General features: G+C 40.0%; 1 protein-coding gene across 5 annotated transcripts in view; it reads left to right on the top strand.

Annotated features, from left to right (window-relative positions):
- LOC136844855 (uncharacterized) overlaps positions 1-20575 on the top strand; it is an 855665-nt gene that overhangs the window by 308825 nt on the left and 526265 nt on the right. For all 5 annotated transcript variants that reach the window (XM_067114093.1, XM_067114090.1, XM_067114092.1 and 2 more), the window contains exon 5: positions 8674-10123. In XM_067114093.1, the coding sequence (XP_066970194.1) occupies positions 8674-10123 (1450 nt within the window). The remainder of the gene's footprint in view (positions 1-8673; positions 10124-20575) is intronic.

Below are 20575 nucleotides of genomic sequence, written 5' to 3'. Positions count from 1 at the left end.
CAGTAGCGTTTCTTAGTGACGGTACTTACTGTGCGCAAGTTAAATTGGTTACAAGTTAAAAGCATTTCAGTTTAGTACAGTATAAATACAGAACAGTATACTGTATATAAAATAAAAATACAAATAAAAAGTTTTTATTTACCTTTGGTAAATAAAAAGGAAAATGGTGCGCGACGAGCGGAAGAACAATAAATATCTTAAATCGTGGACGAACATTACGTATTTTAAATTGGCTGACCCTCTTCGGTGTCCATCTTATCCGATATCTGGATTAACGGGGTCCTGTTTAACGAGGGTCTACTGTATGTTTATATTCAAATTTTGCTCTGGGCACGTATTCTGCTAGTAAAAATTTTTGCAAAGAACATGAGGAAGAAGAACCTGTTCCTTTAACCCCTTCCTTGATTATCTAGAACAGTGGTTCCAAAAGTGGGCGGTACCTCCCCACTGGGGGCAGTGGATCGATATCGGGGGTGGTGAGGCAAAAGGGGGTGGGTGGGGGCCAACAGGGAGGCATTAAGAACATTTAATTTTAAGCAATAAATAGCTTGCATGCTTTTTTTTTTTTTTTTTTTTTTTTTTTTTTTTTTTTTTTATACAAAACATCATATTTGGTAGAGCAGGGCTTCAGTTCAGTGCCTTTCTTCTTTCCAAGTGTAGAATCATACTTAAATTTACGGAACGTGGGGATCTACAACTTCTTAGTAAGTTCCAGCCTGATGTGGAGAAACTGATATCCTTGCACCAAGCACACCCATCCCATTAATTGTAATTGTGAGGACCAAATAAAATGTTTTACTAAATTAAGTATTATGTGTGAAATACATTTCCGTGTTTAATATTATTGTTTTCAGTTTGAAGCAAACCAAAAAAAAAAAGCTCGCGTGTGTATTGGGGCCAGGGGACAGCTAGGAATCCACCTGGAAGCCAAGGGGGTGCCAGCCTGAAAAAGTTTGGAAAACTCTGATCTAGAATATTCTCATGATTAACTACCATGTATTCTTACAATCACAAGAATATTTGTTCATACTCTTAAAATATTCCTACTTACTTCTATCTTCCTGATTTAACTCAGTCTGTGATGAATACCCATTTTCTGTATCTATTTTTTTAAATCATGCAGTATTATAAGGAATCACTTGGGGTGCTAGAAAGGTAAAAAGAATACTAAATTTTCAATGTTGCTTGAATCTAAATTTTATTTTCTTTTTACTTTTCTGACATCCAAAGTAATTCGTGATAATACTGCATGATTAAAAAAAATATACTAAATACAGAAAATGGGTATTCATTGCAAACTGAGTTAAGTCGAGAAGATATAAGTAAGAATATTTTAAGAGTATGAACAAATATTCTTGTGATTGTAAGAAGAATATGTGGTGCTAGTTAATCATGAGCATACTTGGGATAATCAGGGAAGAGGTTAAAGGAACAGGTCCTTCTTCCTCATGTCCTTTCTGTTCTTTGCAAAAATTCTTACTAGCAGAATAGGCACCCAGAGCAAAATTTGAACTTGTGGGTGGCGAAGGGGAGTGCTCTGAACACAGTTTTAACTTGTGACCTGTCTTTTCATATCTCTGAAAGTTGGTAATTAGGGTGGTGTCTGTATATAGCATTTTGATAATTAAGGTAAAATTTTTGTGGTGAAGCATTTAGGCACTTTTGAACTATTCACAAGAAAAAATTCATTTATATTGATCAAATATTGAGACTGCTACAATGGAAATAGTAAATATAACATTATGATATCATAACTCAGGACAATTATACTTATACATAAAACAACAATTGCATGTAGTATATATATATGAAGTTTCAACCATTAATTCGCAAAAGTTTTTTATGGTGATTTTTTTTCAAACCAAAGTAGCCAGTCATCCCTTGAAATGATTTCCCCCCCTTCTGTAAACATCAAGCCATTCCGTTGTTGGATGTTGTTTGATGCACTTTGTGCAGATATCTCTTCCTTTTGTTGCTGTGATGTCTATATTTCTGGTATTGACGCAGTGCAAAGTTTCAGTGTGAAGTGTTCAGTGGGAAAGGACCCCCATATTCCCAAGTGCACTTGGATTGGTATGGTTCCTCTTAACCCTTGAGGGATGGGCTAATTATATTATATATCATGCAACCCGCCAGACTGGGCAAACTTTAAGGTTGGCCAATTAAAGAAAAAACACATCAATGGAAAGCAAAAGATATGCAAATGCACATGGTGTTAGGAAACAAATTCTAAAAAATTTCCCTTACTTTCCCGGGAAGTTGAAAGTGGCTTATTTACAACCCTGTTCACAGCCCGAGAAGAACCCTAAAAGAGTTCAGAGGTCTGGTTAAACAAATCATTTATAACTAACTAACAACCCTGTGTGGGGCCTATTTTACAAAATACCCATAAATTTTACCAAGTTATACATGTTTCTTCTAATAATTTATTTTATTTTATTTTGCAAAATTATAATTACAGCTCACAATATCATAACAGATAAGAACTAAAATCACTAACAGATTCTGAGTATATGTGTTGTAAAATATTTACGTAAATTTACTGAGATCGGGAGATGCAGTAACTTTTTTGGAGGTATACATGTTTTTGCTAATATTTCTTTGCACTTTTCTCTGCAAAATTACAATTATAACTGACATCATATTATAAAAGATAAGAACTAAAACCAACAGCAATCCCTGGGTATATTTATGAGCAAATAAATAAAAAGATGTCATGGTAGAGAGAGGAGCAAGACGTCCCCCCCATCAAGTCAAGAACAATACTGATCTCCCTGAGACGCCCATTTATGGGCCGTTGAAGTGATGGAAACACTTTCCCGCTCGATACAGCCAAATCATATGGCACGTAATATTAATATTACTCGGGATCCATCCACCACCCAAATCCTGTTTTAGATCCGCCCATGAGGGGATCTGTCCACTAAGGGTTAAAGTGATGACTTGCTGATTGGGTGTTTAAATTTCATGATGGATCACCTTGCTTCCAGTGGGCCCCATTGGCAGGGAGATCAAGTACTTATGTGTGACAGTTTCCATTAGTTGTTCTGCTGGGTCCAGTAGCTAGAAGTCAGTTGTCTTTCTACTCTTTGGGATGGTGACCATTTGACAGTTATTCTTTGTCTCTAAGGTGGCAGTAGTGGCAATTGAGATTCCTCAGCTTTCCCAGTGGCTTGAAACTTTGAAATTGTCCAGGATGGGCAGTCTTTGTAACAGGCTTTTCAAGAGTAGTCTTTGTCACTGTCACTGAGTCTGCAGATGGAATTTCAGGGCAGCAGATCATATTTTAAGGTATTATAGCTGGTTTGGTCATCATTTCAGTGTCCTTGGTTAGGTTTGGCGAGCTTTTGCCTTGCAGGACACACACACACACACACACACACACACACACACACACACACACACACACACACACACACACACACACTCTCTCTCTCTCTCTCTCTCTCTCTCTCTCTCTCTCTCTCTCTCTCTCTCTGTGCAGGTATTGAAACAGATTCTGGAGGGCTGGGGCAAAGGAAGATGAGAGGATTATTACTTCTCCTAAGAGTTTCATCTCATGTACTAGAAAATGAAAGTATTGCTATATCGTCATAATCATCTGGGGTTTGTCATAGGACCTGTGAAAGTTGATAATGGTGGTAAGGTTCTCTTCTATTCTCATGAGAGGTCTCCGGCATGTAGGAGTTGACTGCTAAGTTGAAGCTGCCAAATGCTTGAGGTTATCCAACATCTCCTATGAGAGGTAAACTTTTCTAGCAGGACTGTGCTGGAGGTGTCTGAGTATTTCTGAAAATCTTCATCTAACTTTACCATGGGAAGTGAGCCATCTTCTGTGATTTGTGTCACAGAGTGGGTTTCCCTTCAGTCGGAGTCTCAGTCTACTGGGTTTTGGAATTTGTCATATACCTGCATTGAGACAAGCTCCTCTCAGTCTCTGTGGTGAAGGCTGTTGCTTAACCCTTAAACGCCTACTGGACGTATCATACGTCGACTAAAATTGTCTGTTGGGTGCCAAGTGGACGTACTGTACATCGAGTACAAAAAATTTCAACCTTCGGTCAACTTTGACTCGACCGAAATGGTCGAAAAACGCAATTGTAAGCAAAAACTCTTACATTCTAGTAATATTCAATCATGTACCTTCATTTTGCAACAAATTGGAAGTCTCTAGCACAATATTTCGATTTATGGTGAATTTTTGAAAAAAACTTTTCTTACGCCCGCGCGGTAACTCGGTCGAAAATTTCAGAGAAATTCTTTCGTCATTTTGTCGTAATTTTTGCACTGTTCTATATTAGCCGTTACATAAAGTTTTATACATGAAAATATGTGCAATTTCATGTACAATACAACAGAAAATAACTCATGGTTGTAGCTTTTATCAGTTTTGAAATATTTTCATATAAATCACGATAACTGCCAAAATTTCAACCTTCGGTCAAGTTTGACTCGACCGAAATGGTCAAAAAACGCAATTGTAAGCTAAAACTCTTACATTCTAGTAATATTCAATCATGTACCTTCATTTTTCAACAAACTAGAAGTCTCTAGCACAATATTTCGATTTATGGTGAATTTTTGAAAAAAACTTTTTCCTTACGTCCATGCCAGAAATTCTTTCGTCACGTTGTCGTAATGTTTGCACTGTTTTATATTAGTCGTTACATAAAGTTTTATATATGGAAATGTGCGCAATTTCATGTAGAATACAACAGAAAATAACTCATGGTTTTAGTTTTTATCAGTTTTGAAATATTTTCATATAAATCACGATAACTGCCAAAATTTCGAGCTTCGGTCAACTTTAACTCGATCAAAATGGTAAAAAAATGCAATTATAAGCTAAAACTCTTACATTCTAGTAATATTCAATCATGTACCTTCATTTTTCAACAAACTAGAAGTCTCTAGCACAAAAATTTTGATTTATGGTGAATTTCTGAAAAAAAACTTTTTCCTTACATCTCTGCGCGCAGTAACTCGGCCAACATCTCAGAAATTCTTTTCGTCATGTTGTCGTAATGTTTGCATCGTTTTTACATTAGTCGTTACATAAACTTTTATATATGAAAATGTGTGCAATTTCATGTAGAATACAACAGAAGATAGCTCATGGTTGTAGCTTTTATCAGTTTTGAAATATTTTCACATAAATCACGATAACTGCCAAAATTTCAACCTCAGGTCAACTTTAACTCGACCGAAATGGTAAAAACGCAATTGTAAGGTAAAACTCTTACATTCTAGTAATATTCAATCATTTACCTTCATTTTGCAATAAATTGGAAGTCTCTTGCACAATATTTCCATTTATGGTGAATTTTGAAAAAACATTTTCCTTACGTCTGCGCTGTGTAAGTCGGTTAACATCTCAGAAATTCTTTTGTCTCGTTGTTGTAATATTTGCACCGTTTTATATTAGTCGTTACATAAAGTTTTGAAATATTTTCATATAAATCACGATAAATAGAAAAAATTGACTTTTCGGTCAACTTTTAACGCGACCGAAATGGTCGAAAACTGCAATTGTAAGCTAAAAACACTTACAGTCTAGTAATATTCAATCAATTAGCTTCATTTTTCAACAAACGGGAAGTCTCTAGCACAATTTTTTGATTTATGGTGAATTTTTAAAAACATTTTTTTACTTCCTTTGATGCGTTACATTTAATTCATGCATCATTTTGTGATAATATTTTCTCTGTGTTGCTTTGATCGTTTTAGAATTTGTTATATACCAAAATCATTGCAATTTAGTGTACAATACTGTACAACTAAAAAAAAATTAACTCATTAGCTTTAACCATTGTGCTTACAGCGTGATTTGTATACAATTATATGAGTTTTTTTTTTTTGCTGTCATATATTCCAATATTTATATATGATAATGATATGTTTTTCATTTTTGATGGTTGCATACTAAACTTCAGGCAATGACAAAAAAATGAGCCAAAATGAACTCTTAATCTTAAAAACTAAGCGTGCTGTGATTTTTGAAAAAACTTTTTCCGCTTGGGCGCTAACTCACCAAACATAACCGCATACGGGAGACGTTTTTGTAAATAGAGGCTCGGCATTTAAGGGTTAACCTGAGGCAGGCCTTCAAACTGAATGGCATAGAGATATCTCTTTTGACTGACCTGTCTGTGCTCATGAGCAGCTTTGAGCAGTCGTGCCCTCCTTGGTGGGACGTGGCTTTCACCCTCCACAGCCTAACTCAGATGCTGTCTAAGCCCCTGAGAGAGGCCTTGGACTAAGGTCTCACACTCATGAATGCCTTCCTGCTAGCCATAGCCTCAGTGAATTCAGTATTAGTAAGTAACTTCACCTTTTTGCCTATTACTCAGAGTGTTGGAATATCTGTTGTTTTTTTTATAGTTCCTGGTTTTGTGGCAGAAACCCAGAACTCATTGGCCTCTGATGAGAGATACAAGAGCTTTCAGTCCTTTCTTTGGGACCTTGCAGGTGGTAGGGATAAAGGGAGAATTCTATGCGAGGTGTTAGCTGTAAAAGCTACCTAAGGAGGACCCAACCTTTTAGGCCAGAGTGTTGGCCTGTCTATGATAGTAATGACAAACTTTTTAACCCAACCTCTTAGGCCAGAGTGTTGGCCTGTCTATGATAGTAATGACAAACTTTTTAACCCAACCTCTTAGGCCAGAGTGTTGGCCTGTCTATGATAGTAATGACAAACTTTTTAACCCAACCTCTTAGGCCAGAGTGTTGGCCTGTCTATGATAGTAATGACAAACTTTTTAACCCAACCTCTTAGGCCAGAGTGTTGGCCTGTCTATGATAGTAATGACAAACTTTTTAACCCAGCCTCTTAAGCCAGAGGGTTGGCCTGTCTATGATAGTAATGACAAACAAAAATGTCATTGGCTAGGAACCCTTTCTGTTATTATGATGCAGTCAGACATGCTTACTATGCTTCCAGTGGAGTGGGCAGTTGGATGAAAATTTACTAAGCTGGGGGCCATGGAACTACCCCTGGCATTTCGAAGTAACGTTTTAGTAACTGGTAATGAGAGCAGGTGTTTTATCAGACCACCTTTACCTATTTACCTGAGGGATGTTACCCACAGGTTCCCAGACACTTTCTTTCTGGGACCTGTGGTAGGTGCTCAGCAAATTATGTGATCACTCAGCTCCCTTCAGACATAAAAAATTCTTGCCTAAGGTACTTGTAGGGCATAATGCTGGGTTTGAATAGTAGAGTAACTGGCTTCTCTCCCCCTTTCTTCTTTTTCTCTCTGTGGGGAAGCTTCTCAGACCAAGTGCATGCTGGATCATAGATGCAGGTGATTACAATCAGGCAACCAGTCTTAGAGCCTCATTGGAGAAGATGAGACTCCATTTGCTTTTCATTTTAATGGTGTGTGTGTGGTTTGTGTGTGTGTGTGTGTGTGTGTGTGTGTGTGTGTGTGTGTGCATGTTTGTGAAGAGCAATATTCAGAACCCATCAATGGTATCAGCCAGATGTAGGTACCTTGTAACTTATATAACCATAACAGGGTTTGCAATTGGTTCTCCAAGGATTCCCTACTTGAGCAAGACCAAACACTTTCACTCAGACCCTGGTCTCTACCTCTTTGGAATCTCTATGACAGTTACCTCTTTACCTGAGGGATGTTACCCACAGGTTCCCAGACACTTTCTTTCTGGGACCTGTGGTAGGTGCTCAGCAAATTGTGTGATCACTCAGCTCCCTTCAGACATAAAAAATTCTTGCCTAAGGTACTTGTAGGGCATAATGCTGGGTTTGAATGGTAGAGTAACTGGCTTCTCTCCCCCTTTCTTCTTTTTCTCTCTGTGGGGAAGCATTTCAGACCAAGTGCATGCTGGATCATAGATGCAGGTGATTACAATCAGGCAACCAGTCTTAGAGCCTCATTGGAGAAGATGAGACTCCATTTGCTTTTCATTTTAAAGGTGTGTGTGTGTTTGTGGGTGTGTGTGTGTGTGTGTGTGTGTGTGTGTGCATGTTTGTGAAGAGCAATATTCAGAACCCATCAATGGTATCAGCCAGATGTAGGTACCTTGTAACTTATATAACCCTAACAGGGTTTGCAATTGGTTCTCCAAGGATTCCCTACTTGAGCAAGACCAAACACTTTCACTCAGACCCTGGTCTCTACCTCTTTGGAATCTCTATGACAGACCTTGTAGGAGGTTACAAGAATTGTTGTTCACAGCTCACAGTACATGACTGGGAATTTGACATATCTGGTTGGGTTTCATTCTCTCATTAGTTGATGGAGACAATATCCCACCTAAGGAGTAAGTGTCTTGGATAAAAGGCGATGGTTTGTAGTTCCTGTATGAACAAAACACTAAATTTAAAAGTAATTACAGTAGTATGTTTCTTAGGCATACAAACCAGGGCCATTTATCATATTTCTCATGTCAGCTGCCCAACTTTCTCTGATGCCAAAGGAAAATGTGCATAGTGACAGCAGTTGAGAAAAGGTATTCCCCCACTCGTTCCCCCCCAACTTGACCTCCAGTTAACTTCTGTTTTACCAAGTTTCAAGAACTGATTCCAGCTTGCACTGAGGAATACTCCTGTATAAAAGGCTCTGGTTTGTAAGTCTAGGAAAAATAAAATTATTTTTAAAATTTATTTGTATAAAAATACTTATTTTTGATTTAAGATTTTTCTTTTTACAGGTTAAAGTGATTTGTGATGACTTTCTATCCATAGAGACTGTTGTTGATGTTATTCAGAAGAACAAGGAAGATGTTGGCAACAATGGTTTATGGTTGTTGGTAGCAGGCATTTTTGACCTAGTAACTAAAGAACCTGACAAGCGTTGCAAGCACTGTGAAGTGCCTATCACTCACATATGTCCCCTTTGGAACTTAGAACATGATGATTATCGTTGTGTAATAGATGAGATATTGCAAGTAACTGACAATTGTGTTAGAGTCTCCCAAGCCACTCTAGGTTTTTCTGGAGTTGTAGCTCTGGCCATTCCAATGCCAGCACTTATTGTAAAGTCTGGTGATCTAAGTCATAAACAGCTACATTGGTATGCAGGTCAAGGTTCAACTTTTGTAACCGAACAATATTACCATGTCCTTGATAATATGTATAATGAGTTCTGCAGCAAATGGATTACCTTAGCATGTTGGAAATTACAAAAGTTTCTTGATGCTTCTGTGATTGAAACTTTTAAAGTGGAAAGTTCCTCGAAGTATGTAAATTGCTCCTCAGTGTCTCATGAGTGGTATAGTGTAATGAATAACTTCTTCACTCTGGTGCTAAACTCATACTATCCAAAGGAAACTTTGAATAAATGGTTAGCTGTTCGAAGTATGTTTGACCAAGTGATTGTTGTGGGTCACACAAAGCACACTAGGCTACTACAGTCCTTAGTACATGAAATGCCTGTGACATTTTATGAGGAAACTATGGATTTTGATGAAGTAGGACTGACTGTGATGAATCATTTAATGGAAAAATGGCCAACAAGAACTCTTTGGTGTGTGGTGACTGGGGTTACTGCTATTGCATATCCTGTGAAAAATGCACAGTCCAAATGCTCAGTTGCTACACCTAAATGTAGAAGCCCTCTGCCTGTTTTTGTTAGCAAAAACTATACATTACGGGATGTTACAGACAGTCAGCTGGTCAAAACTGTTGTAAAGTCAGCATTTGATTTCGTATCTAAAGCTGCTAAGAAAATAGGAATTGGTTCAGCTCTTTTTGTGGCTCCCATCATACCACAGCAAGCAGTCTGTGCTGACATGAACTCCCAGGAGTCACATTCAAGTTTGCATCAGATATTTGAAAGAGATCCTACCATCCCATTTTTGGTGGGTTCCCCTAGTTGTTGGGTTTACAATGCCCTTAATTTTGCCGAAAAGTGGCTTACTTTAAGTAAGGAGAGCTTCCTTGACACTTTGTCATCTCCCAGTTTCATTGAGGAATATGCTTTACGAGAGGACCGTACCCTTACCTTCATCAACAGTAGAGATGATGTATGTGCAACAACCCATCAGCTTGAATGGTCCAAGCTAATAGTGAAGTTGCTAGAATACTTTTTGAGCCTTAGAATAAATGACCCTTTTCCTTTCACATTTGGTGTGGCTGAACCATTGGATCGTACACACGAAGGTAAGGCTCTTCTTTTTTCTTTATTACATATTAACAAGGTAGCAAACTATTGTCATTAATAAGTTAGGCATATTATCATTTATAGGTATATCTAAGTTTTATTTAGAAGTTTATTGGTGTTTGATCTTTAATTTTCATATTGTTGTCAGTTTAATAGTCCTGATACACCAGGCAAACCTTTTATTTCACTTACCTTTGAATACCACTAAAAGCATGAGTTGCCAAATGCTAAGTTCTTATAATAGGTTGAAAGAATTCTTGTTTCATGTTCTTGGTAAATGCTTCCTTGGACCCAGGGAAGCTGTCCACTGCATTTGAACCCAAACACCATTTTCAGCTTGTTTTGCTAAGCAAGTAGTATGATAAGTAAGAGTCATGTTAATTTTCTTTTATCCATCGCAAGGTACTATTGATAAACAAATTTATTTCAGCACCAGACTCAGAAGGTGGGGTAAGTGGCTTGTATCCACTTAGAAAGTTTAATTTTATGAAGGACCACCTCCTCACAGACACTCCCTAGTTTACAAAAGTCAGATGCCCTTTAAACTATTTATTAAATTGTATTATAAGTCAGATTTCTTCCCAACCCTCTTCCATTTACCATACTGTAGCCTGTACAGTATGGTAAACAGTAAAAAATGCATGAGCAAAATACAACAGTAATGCAGTGCAGTCCTGAATAACCATGAGCTTCAGTATACACTTCAAGAATTTTTATGCTCTGACTATAATCGGGGGGTTGGTTATCCCAACTCAGTGTCATTAATTACTTCTCTTTCAACCTCTCATATGCGTCTATCATTCTTTGATCCCACCTTAGCTCCATAGTTATCCTCTTCCCAATCCACTGTTTTAACAGCTAGTCGATCCCTGAGCAATCTCTTAGAAACTTTCTCCCAAACTCAATCAAACCAAAATTTCCACACAACTCATGAACTGCCTAGACCTGGGAAACTCCCTTACTTTACTTACAGACTTCTCACTCTTCTCCATCCCTGAATCACTACATAACCTAAAAATTCTACTTCATTCGTAAACCATTCACACCTAGCCAGTTTTACCTTCCTGTCTAACCTTGTCAAGCTTTTGTAACCATGCATTCACTATGTCCACAATCTCTTCAGCATCTTACTCAAAAATTAAAATATTAAAAAACACAGTCACCTGCTGTTTTGGAAACTCATTCATTAACCCATACGGGCAGTCCCCAGTTATCGGCAGGGGTTCCATTCCAATGGAGTGGCGATGAGGGAAAATCGCCAATAAGCAAAATTGGCAATTTTTGGCACTTATTGACGCCGATAACCAGAGATTGGCGCCTCTGTTAGGTGTGTATCAGTGCCAATACCCGATTATCGGTGCCGATAAGCGGAAATTGGCGCATGTCGGTGCTAAAAATCGCTGATTTTTGTCATTAGGCAAGCTCCGAAAAACCAGATCACCGATAACCAAGCCCGCCGATAACTGGGGACTGCCTATACATAGCACTTTTGAAAGCTGGAGGGTCATTATCCAAGCCAAAACTCAAATTCTTAAACTGATAATGTTTACAGCTTGTCGAAAAAGCTGTCACAGGTCGACTTTCTTCAGCTATTGGCATCTGGCAATGCCCCCTCACCAGATCCAAGTTAATAAACACTTTCATTCCATTCAAATTATACACATGTTCAGACACTATAAACATATGAAAATGATCTTTCACAGTGACTTCATTCACCTTACTATAATCAGTACACATCCTCAAATTTCCATCAGGCTTCTTCACAGGTATAGTTGGGTTATTTCCTCACTCTCACTTGATTCAATCACACCAGCTTATTCTAACACCCCACACTGTTCCTCTATCTCTGTCATGACTGATGGAGGAAAATGACAAGGCCTCAGATAAAACGGGGTTTGAACTCGAAGGGAAATGAAAACCCTATTTTTAGTCTGGGAGCCGTGAGAGCCTCATGCAGTTACGTCTGGCTTAGGCAGCGCCCCGGCTAAATCCCATATCAGAGAACTTATAGCACAGGGTTGGCATGTATTCATTCCGGTTAACGGAAGCTTGTCACTATTGTGATAGGATATCAGGTCTTGGGGGGTCTGCACTTTGACCCCCTATCCGCCGCATTGATGAATCAATTCATGGCTAAACATCTCCACTGGTTACACCTTTCCGTTTGCACTTCCGTGGCTAGTTCGAATGAATCGGGTCAAAACACGACTACGCATCTACTGCGCATGCGCATATTGCCAACCCAATGTAGGAATAGCCGCGCCTCCTAAAAGGTTATGCTCCCTGCAAATGAAGGGGTGGGCATAACCCAATATACTTAATGCTAACTGGGAGGGTCTGAGGCTCTCGCGGCTCCCAGACTAAAAATAGGGTTTTCATTTCCCTTCGGGTTCAAACCCCCTTTTTTAGTCAAAGGGAGCTGTGAGAGCCTCATGCAGGTGTACCAGAGAACATTTTAACCCATTCCTGTCCAATTGACGTAATATTACGCAAAACCCCCTACCCCCCTTCTTTTCTGACTGACGTAATTTTACGTAAAATTTACCGACATTTTTCGTACGTGTGGTAGGGGTAAATTTTTTTATTTTCGGACGGTGGTTTCCATAGGCTAAAGCATACCTTGGACCGTGTAACTCAGGCATCGATACGCCAGGCAAGCAGTCCCTATACTGCGCATGCGCAATTCCCTGGCATAGTAAATTTCTCACAATGAAATCAGCTGATCCTACCCCGTTTTCTCTCGTATCTTACATTTTTTTATAAAATGTAGGATTATATTATTGAAACAATGAAATTTTTAGTTCCTCTACTGTGCATCCTAAAATTCTCACAATGACATCAGCTGATGGCACCCACGCAGGCCTGGCAGGCCACACTTCTGTCAGAGACCATGTAAATGCGAGGTTGGGTAAACACGTGTGGCTGTTTACATACAGCGACATCAATCGAGAACAGTTTCCAACATGCTTTCGCAAAGTTTTTACGGTAAAACTAGCGGAAATTCGTTAGTGCATCACATAAGAGACATCTGGATTTTAGGCAGGGCTCTGAATCTCATTTTTCATTATCATATATATCGATATTTAGAGAATTTTGTTTGGCTTTCTCATAAAAATAATTCATTCACCTAACTGTTATAGCTTTTGAGCTTTAACGATAATGTTGACAATGGTAACTTTTTTTTCGTTTGAACAGCTTATAACGTCAAAATGAAACTGTTGCAGTTATCAAAGCCATTTTTCTTGACTCTCACTTTATTCCTCAGCCTTTCCTCTACATTTTTGTATATTTACAAAGTAATTTCTATGAAAAAATCCGAGGTAGGGCTCTTAAAAAAAAATGTCTAGCGATAATTCTCACCGTATGCCTGGCAGCTCGCTCTGTTTCTTACCCACTTTTCTATCAATTTTTCACCAACTGGACTTATTCGTTTTTCATTGTTTTATATGTCAATATTTAGAGAATTTTCTTGGCTTTCTCATAAAAAATAATTAATTCGCCTAACTGTTATAGTTTTTGAGCTACGAACAATAATGTTGAAAACAGTAACTTTTTTTTTTGTTTCGATCAATTTATAACGTCAAAATGAAACTGTTGCCGTTACCAAAGCCATTTTTCTTGACTTTCCCTTTATTCTTCAACTTTTCCTCTACTTTTTCGTATATTTACAAAGTAATTTCTATGAAAAATAACCGAGATAGGGCTCTTCAAAAAAAAATTTTTCTAGCGATAATTCTCACCATAGGCCGGGCAGAGCACTCTGTTTCTCACCCTCTTTTCTATCAATTTTTTCACCAACTGGACTTATTCGTTTTCCATTGTTTTATATGTCAATATTTAGGGAATTTTATTGGCTTTCTCATAAAAAATAATTAATTCGCCTAACTGTTATAGTTTTTGAGCTACGAACAATAATGTTGACGTTAACTTTTTTTTTCGTTTTGACCAATTTTTAACGTCAAAATGAAACTGTTGCCGTTACCAAAGCCATTTTTCTTGACTTTCCCTTTATTCTTCAACTTTTCCTCTACTTTTTCGTATATTTACAAAGTAGTTTCTATGAAAAATAACCGAGATAGGGCTCTTCAAAAAAAATTTTTTCTAGCGATAATTCTCACCATAGGCCCGGCAGAGCGCTCTGTTTCTCACCATCTTTTCTATCAATTTTTTCACCAACTGGACTTATTCATTTTCCATTGTTTTATATGTCAATATTTAGGGAATTTTATTGGCTTTCTCATAAAAAATAATTCATTCGTCTGACTTTCATAGTTTTTGGGTTACGAACGAAAATATAAGAATAAGTAAAGAATTTTATTTTTTTTCGTTAAATAACTCACATTTTTTCGTATTTAGAGGGCTGGGACTCTTATTCTGACTATTCCACCATAACATATAAACATTTAGAAAAAAAGGACAGCAAAATGAACGTTGTTGGCATAAAATTTCTATTTTTGCTGAATTTTTTAAATATTTATTTTTTCGCACTGTCGAGCGCTCCCAGACACATCGGGACTCATGTACCCTCAGTGATGTGATAACTATACAGATATGAAAGGGTTAAAGAGGCTTTTTTGTATATTTATAAAGCCGTCAAACATCATTTGACAGGGAGGATGGACTTTTAGCCACTATCCCTAACCAAAAAAGCTTTTTCGCTTCCCTTGGGTTCAAACCGAAATCTAAAATCCTTTCCCTTTACGGCTGTAACAGCCCACCCTTTAAGCTGTCTCCGAAGAGACTGTGTATTGGTGAAGAGCAAAAGAAATAGACTGTAATAGGAAAAAACAACCTACCGGTTTTTAAAACACTCACTCTCTTTAAAGGAAGAGTTCCTCTTGCCAGCCAATTCACCTTCCGGGCGTCCTTATCTCATGCCTACGACTTTGCCGAGGGATATGCATGCAGTCTGGACACCTCACATTTGTTTTGTTTGACAAACACTCCATGCCCAGACCACCCCGTGTACTTGGATACGTCCTCCATACTAAAGTTACCAAAAAAGGCAAGTGAGGCTGCGTACTTACGGAGGTCATGTGACTTTGGGTCTGATCCTGGGCATAGATCTACAATTAACTTACAAATGCTGGTTCTGAGGCTTTCTAGGCAAAGTGGGGTGCTTTCGTTTGGTACCAAAAAGAGAGGGGCCCTTGCTTGATATGGTTGGTGCGATCAAGGTACTTTTTCACTGTGGCCACTGGACACAGCTTCGGATTAGAGGGCAAAGGAGGGATAACTATGGGTTTCCGTCTATGAAATGGATTCTCATTTTTAGCTAAAAAATCTCTGAATGAAAAAGTTACTTTATACTTTCCGAAAGAACAAAACTGATCTCCTCTTTTTAGCGCATGGGTCTCCGCTGATCTGGCTCCCCTCACCAGGCCCACTAAAAACAACGTTTTTTCTAACAAAAATTTCGTATTATTGTCTGAACGTCTGTTCAGAGCAGCTAGGACTATAACTATATCCCATGATAATTCACATGGTTGTTCACTCGGCCTGCGGAGAGCCATTGATTTCATCATTATTTCAAACACTTCTGAATGCACCTCTACTCCGAATCCGTACCTTAAAGGGCTGCCTTGTGATTTTTAATAGTGGAGGGAGCCAACTTTTTTGCGTCAAATACAAACACAAAGAACTCCCCCACGAAGTTATTATCGATGGTAGTTGGTTTACGGTCCCTAACAAATGAGACAAATTTGTTCCACACGGGCTGATACTGTTTGGCGGATTTTCCCTTAATATTAGTGATTAAGAATTCCCTGACTTCAGGTGACCATTCCATGAAGGACAGAGATCTGAGAAAGTCCACACATGAAAGCTTTTCGTCAGAAAGGAGGAGGCGTAGACAGTTATCCCTTGAACCTGCTGAGAAAGAATAGGAAGATGTAGTGGCTTGTGATGAAAAGTCAGTTTCTGTAAGGTTGGAAACCAAGGGCTGTTTGGCTACGTTGGAGCAATCACTACTCCCCTTCCCTTGAACTCCTTGAGGAGTTGTACTACTTTCATTAATAAATTCGTTAGGGGAAACAGATAAATGTTCCCCAGCAGGTTCTAGTCCAGCGAAAGCGTCTCTGGCCACTGCTCGAAGGTCGTGATGGGGGTGACAAAATTCGGTAATTTGTGATTGTCGCGTGTTGCGAACAGATCTACCTGAAGATATGGGTGATCTTGGAGGATCCCGCTGAATGACAGGCTGTCCAGTTCCCACTCCCCTTCCTGGGCTTTGAATCTGGAGAGGGAGTCCGCTAGGACATTCTGAGCTCCTGCAAGGTGGGATGCTGACAGAGACCATTTCTTCACCTGAGCTAATCTCATGATCCCCAGCACTATATGATTCAGTGACTTTGACCTTGATCCCCATGCTTCAAGCATTGTACCACCGGCTTGTTGATATGAACAACTGAATGTGAGATCTCCTCTTGGGTTTCAGTCCCTTGAGTGACAGGAGCACTGCCATCATTTCTTTGATACTGATATGGCAAGATCTGAGGGCTCCTGACCACTTTCCGGACACACTGTTCTGATCTGAGTGTCCCCCCAACATGCTTCCTTCGCTGAAGCATCCGTATGAATGGTCACTGAGACTGGTTTCGGGACTATCCGGACAGAAGATTTCAGGGCCTGATTCGATGCCCACGGTTTGAGCACTGTCTTGCACCTCCTTTTCATCGGGACCTTGTGGTCTCTGAATGATTTGTTTGCCTTTAAAATGAGAATCCGGTTCAAATCCTTCAAAGTCGTTTTCAAGACTGGATCTACTATTGATGCAAATAGTAGTTTGCCCTGCAGCACTTCTAGGTTCCTTCTGGAAAAAGTCTTGGCTTTTTTGAACCTATTACCTGACCTACTATTGACCTCCTGGAGGTCTCCTGGTAGGGCTAGCTTTCCGCTTTCTAAACACCATTGTAGGCCTAGCCATCTGAACTTCTTTTCTGGCTTCAGCCGTGACTTTTCCCAGTTGATTAGGAACCCGAAGTCCTGCAAGGTCTGAACCCTCTGGGTGCTACATTGAGGCCGAATGGCATCACTTTGAATCTGTACAACTGGCGACTCAGACGAATCCTAGATACTGGCGAAAATGAGGCTGGATTGGAATGTGCCAATATGCATCTTTCAAGTCGATAGAAGAGGTGTAGCTGTCCTTTGGCAAGGTATGTCTTATCTGATCTATCATCAGCATTTTGAATTAGGGACAGTTTATTGCTTTGTTGAGGACAGAGAGGTCCAGAATGACTCTCCTTTCCTGAGAGTCCCTCTTTGGAACACTGAAAAGCCTCCCCTGGAACCTGATAAAGTGGCATTTCTCTATTGTGTCCTTTTCTGGGTCGATCTGTGTCAGCCAGTGAAATTGGTTCCAATTAGCACATTTTTAGGTTTAAGATTGCTATATATACCAGAGAAAAAAGCTATGTAGGATGCTGGAGTTACTACCTCCAGTTCGATCATCTCATACAGATGTCGATATATACCAGGGGTGAGCTATTACGCTTCCACAGGCCTTCGTCCAATAGACTTCTCAATTCTCAAAGACCCAAATTGGATGAGCCGTTACAAACTTGTAACTCGGAATACTCACCCGACCGCCAAGTAGGCGTCATCACGAGACTGACACGTCATTCCAATTTTAGCAGCGATCGTGTTTACACCTCGTTCTGTTCTGTGTGCGATCGTATTTTCTTTTTGGCAGCTCATCATGTCTTCCACCAAGGTTTTATCACCATCTAAGTTGAGTACTAATTCTGGTTGGATTGTTGGTCTTAGAGGCAATTTAATTTGTTTTTATCTTACGATTTTTCTTTTTAAGTGTTTTGCAGCTCTGCGCCATATGCAGCGTATGCTCCATGTTTGCCTCTTACATTTTGATCTTCAATCTCAACATTTTTTATATTATTTTGTGTGTTTTCCTCCTTGTTTTTGTTGACTCCATATAATTTGGAGTTTGTGTGGAGAAAATGTATTTTACTTTGCATCGAGTGCTGGTTGGGGACGAGATAGTGTTTTTGCCTATCCATTATCATTTAGGCCGTGGGTCTCCCATTTTCTGACAATAGAATTTGGGTCCCTCTTATCAGTTTCTCTCCCCCTCCAGTTTTTAATATGTTCTCCTTGGTGTGAAGTATTTATTTATGATGTTAGCTGCTTTCTACAAGGCAGGATGACATTTATATTTTTAGATTAAGTGTGGCATTCCTTTTGGCGTTCTGGCGGCCATCTTGGGATACACACGGTATCCTTATACCCGATGCTGCGGCCTGTCTTGGCCTGTCTTTTCGCCAATTCGTTTATGCTTTTATATATGTGTTTTAATATGTTGTCCTCTTTCGAATGTTTTTATTGTATTGTTATCTTAGATATAGTTTTTTAGCCTTAGGCTAGACGTGCTGTTCTCTTACACGGTTTTAGGCTACCTTTATCTCCTGTTCAGCCATTAGGCTGGGGAGGTTAGGTTTGCCTTGTTTACGAGTGCCTGTAGCGTGAGGAATCCTCACTTTCCTCCCTCCCTGCTTGTTCTAGTCTTGTGTGGCTGGCTGAGCTAGGACCTTGGTCCTTCTCTCCCCATTACAGTGGCGTACCCCACTGGCCCCCTGTCTAGTCCAAAGCTTGGGTTTTGGAGTGTAGGCTACGGTCTCTTTCCTCTCTCGTGTATGCAGTTCAGTTATCGTCATATGATTTGTGAGGTCACCTGTGCGTTTCCCCCTGTATGGGGGGGGTAGCCGCTCATCGTTGTTTGGTTTCCCCCCTCCCCTGGGTGGTATAGTCAGCGTCTGGAGAGTGCTGCCTCGTCCAGTCGTCGTTCCACCAGGATTATATCACTACCCCCCTCTTTTTCATCCGGGCGGTGTTTCGTAGACTTGCTTCCAATGTCTATCCGGTTGGCAGCTCATGTGTCGAACATTGTCCCTCGTATGCATGATAACATTCGGGGTTTTTATTATTATTATTTTCATCTCCGCCGGTCTAGTTCTGTTTTTCGTTGTTCTATCACTACGATGATATTAACCGCGGTTGTTGGGGAGGTATATCCTTTCCCCCTTCTCCGCCATGGGGACTCCGTTCCCATAAATGTATATACAGTGAAATCAGTGACTGGCGGCGGAGCATTATAATATCCGCTACGGCGGAACATTATAACGTTTCCGCTTATTTATAATTTTAAAAACATTCGTCCCTTTTTTGCCTTGTATTAATTTTACGTTATTAACAATCTCTCTCGCCGCCGGTCTTATTCCGGCGGCGCCTGTTCTTATGGTACTCATTTACCATCTTCCTACTTACAGATGGTACGTTGTGAAGAACCTGGGTGCTCGGCCATTCTCCATCAATCGTTCGGTCACGAAGTGTGCCGCTCGCACTCTGGCTGTGCGGTTCATGTTGGGGATGGAATCGTTTGGCACCCAGAAGGGTGCGAGATTTGTTACGCCCTTTACGGACTGGCGTCCGATGAATCGGTAAGTGTCGAGAGTCGACTATTTTGTAGTCTCTTTCGATTATATTACCTCTTATAGCTCTTCCTTTCAGGAGGGATTTTTTATTAACTCCGCCTTCTCTTCCAGGCTAAACCTGTAATCCGCACCGCAGCACTGTCGTCTCTGAAGTCCTGGGTCGGCGGATTCGGGAGGAATGTGGCAGCCGGTAAACCGTACATCCTTTCAGAGGAGATATGTAATCTTCTTTACCCTGGTGCCCGGATTTCCGCCGCCTTACCAAAGGACTTAGCCGCGCCGATCATTGAAAAGATTCGGCTGGATACACAATCCTCCCAAGACGACACCCTGTGCGGAGAAGTAGCGGAAGAGGTGGCGGCTATTAATTTACATTCAGAACCCATGATTGTCGAAGTTGACGTCCATCAGGTTGAAGGTAGGGTGGTAAGTGAGACAGGCGGGGTTGGTGTGTGTGTTCCGTCTCTTAATTCACCGTCGTCTTCATCCTCTTCTTTCCAGGGTTTCCCGAATCCAGCCAACCTTGGGGACAGATCTCAATCTGTCAGGCCCAAGGTTAAAACACAGAAAAAGAAAGATTCCTCAAAACCTTCTAAATCTCAAAGGCTTCCCTCTCTGTCATCTCCGGTTCCCAAACCGGTATCACCAATAGTTAAGGCTGCTCCCCCTCATAAGGGGTCGAGATCCAGAATTTCGAAGGCTAAGTCTCTGCCTGACTTTGATTCTGAGGCCTTCATAAATCGTTTGATGGAGAAGATCGACTCTAAAGTTGACGCTAAGCTTGATGGTATTGCTTCAAGCCTGAAGTCTTCCGAAGAGTCTATGCAATCTTTGACAGAGAAGGTGGAAGCCCAAGAAAGTCTGATTTCCGGGTTCATCCAGTCCGGAGCAAAGCCCCAGTCCCATGTTGTCCTGGATGCCTCCAAACTACCTCCCTTCGATAAAGGGAACCCATGGCGTCTGGCTTTACATGCTCCCTTGCATAATGACACTTTGACCATC

This window comes from Macrobrachium rosenbergii, chromosome 13 (genome assembly GCF_040412425.1).
Source record: "Macrobrachium rosenbergii isolate ZJJX-2024 chromosome 13, ASM4041242v1, whole genome shotgun sequence".
Taxonomy (NCBI): Eukaryota; Metazoa; Arthropoda; class Malacostraca; order Decapoda; family Palaemonidae; genus Macrobrachium; species Macrobrachium rosenbergii.
This window is presented reverse-complemented; position numbering and strand designations above follow the sequence as displayed.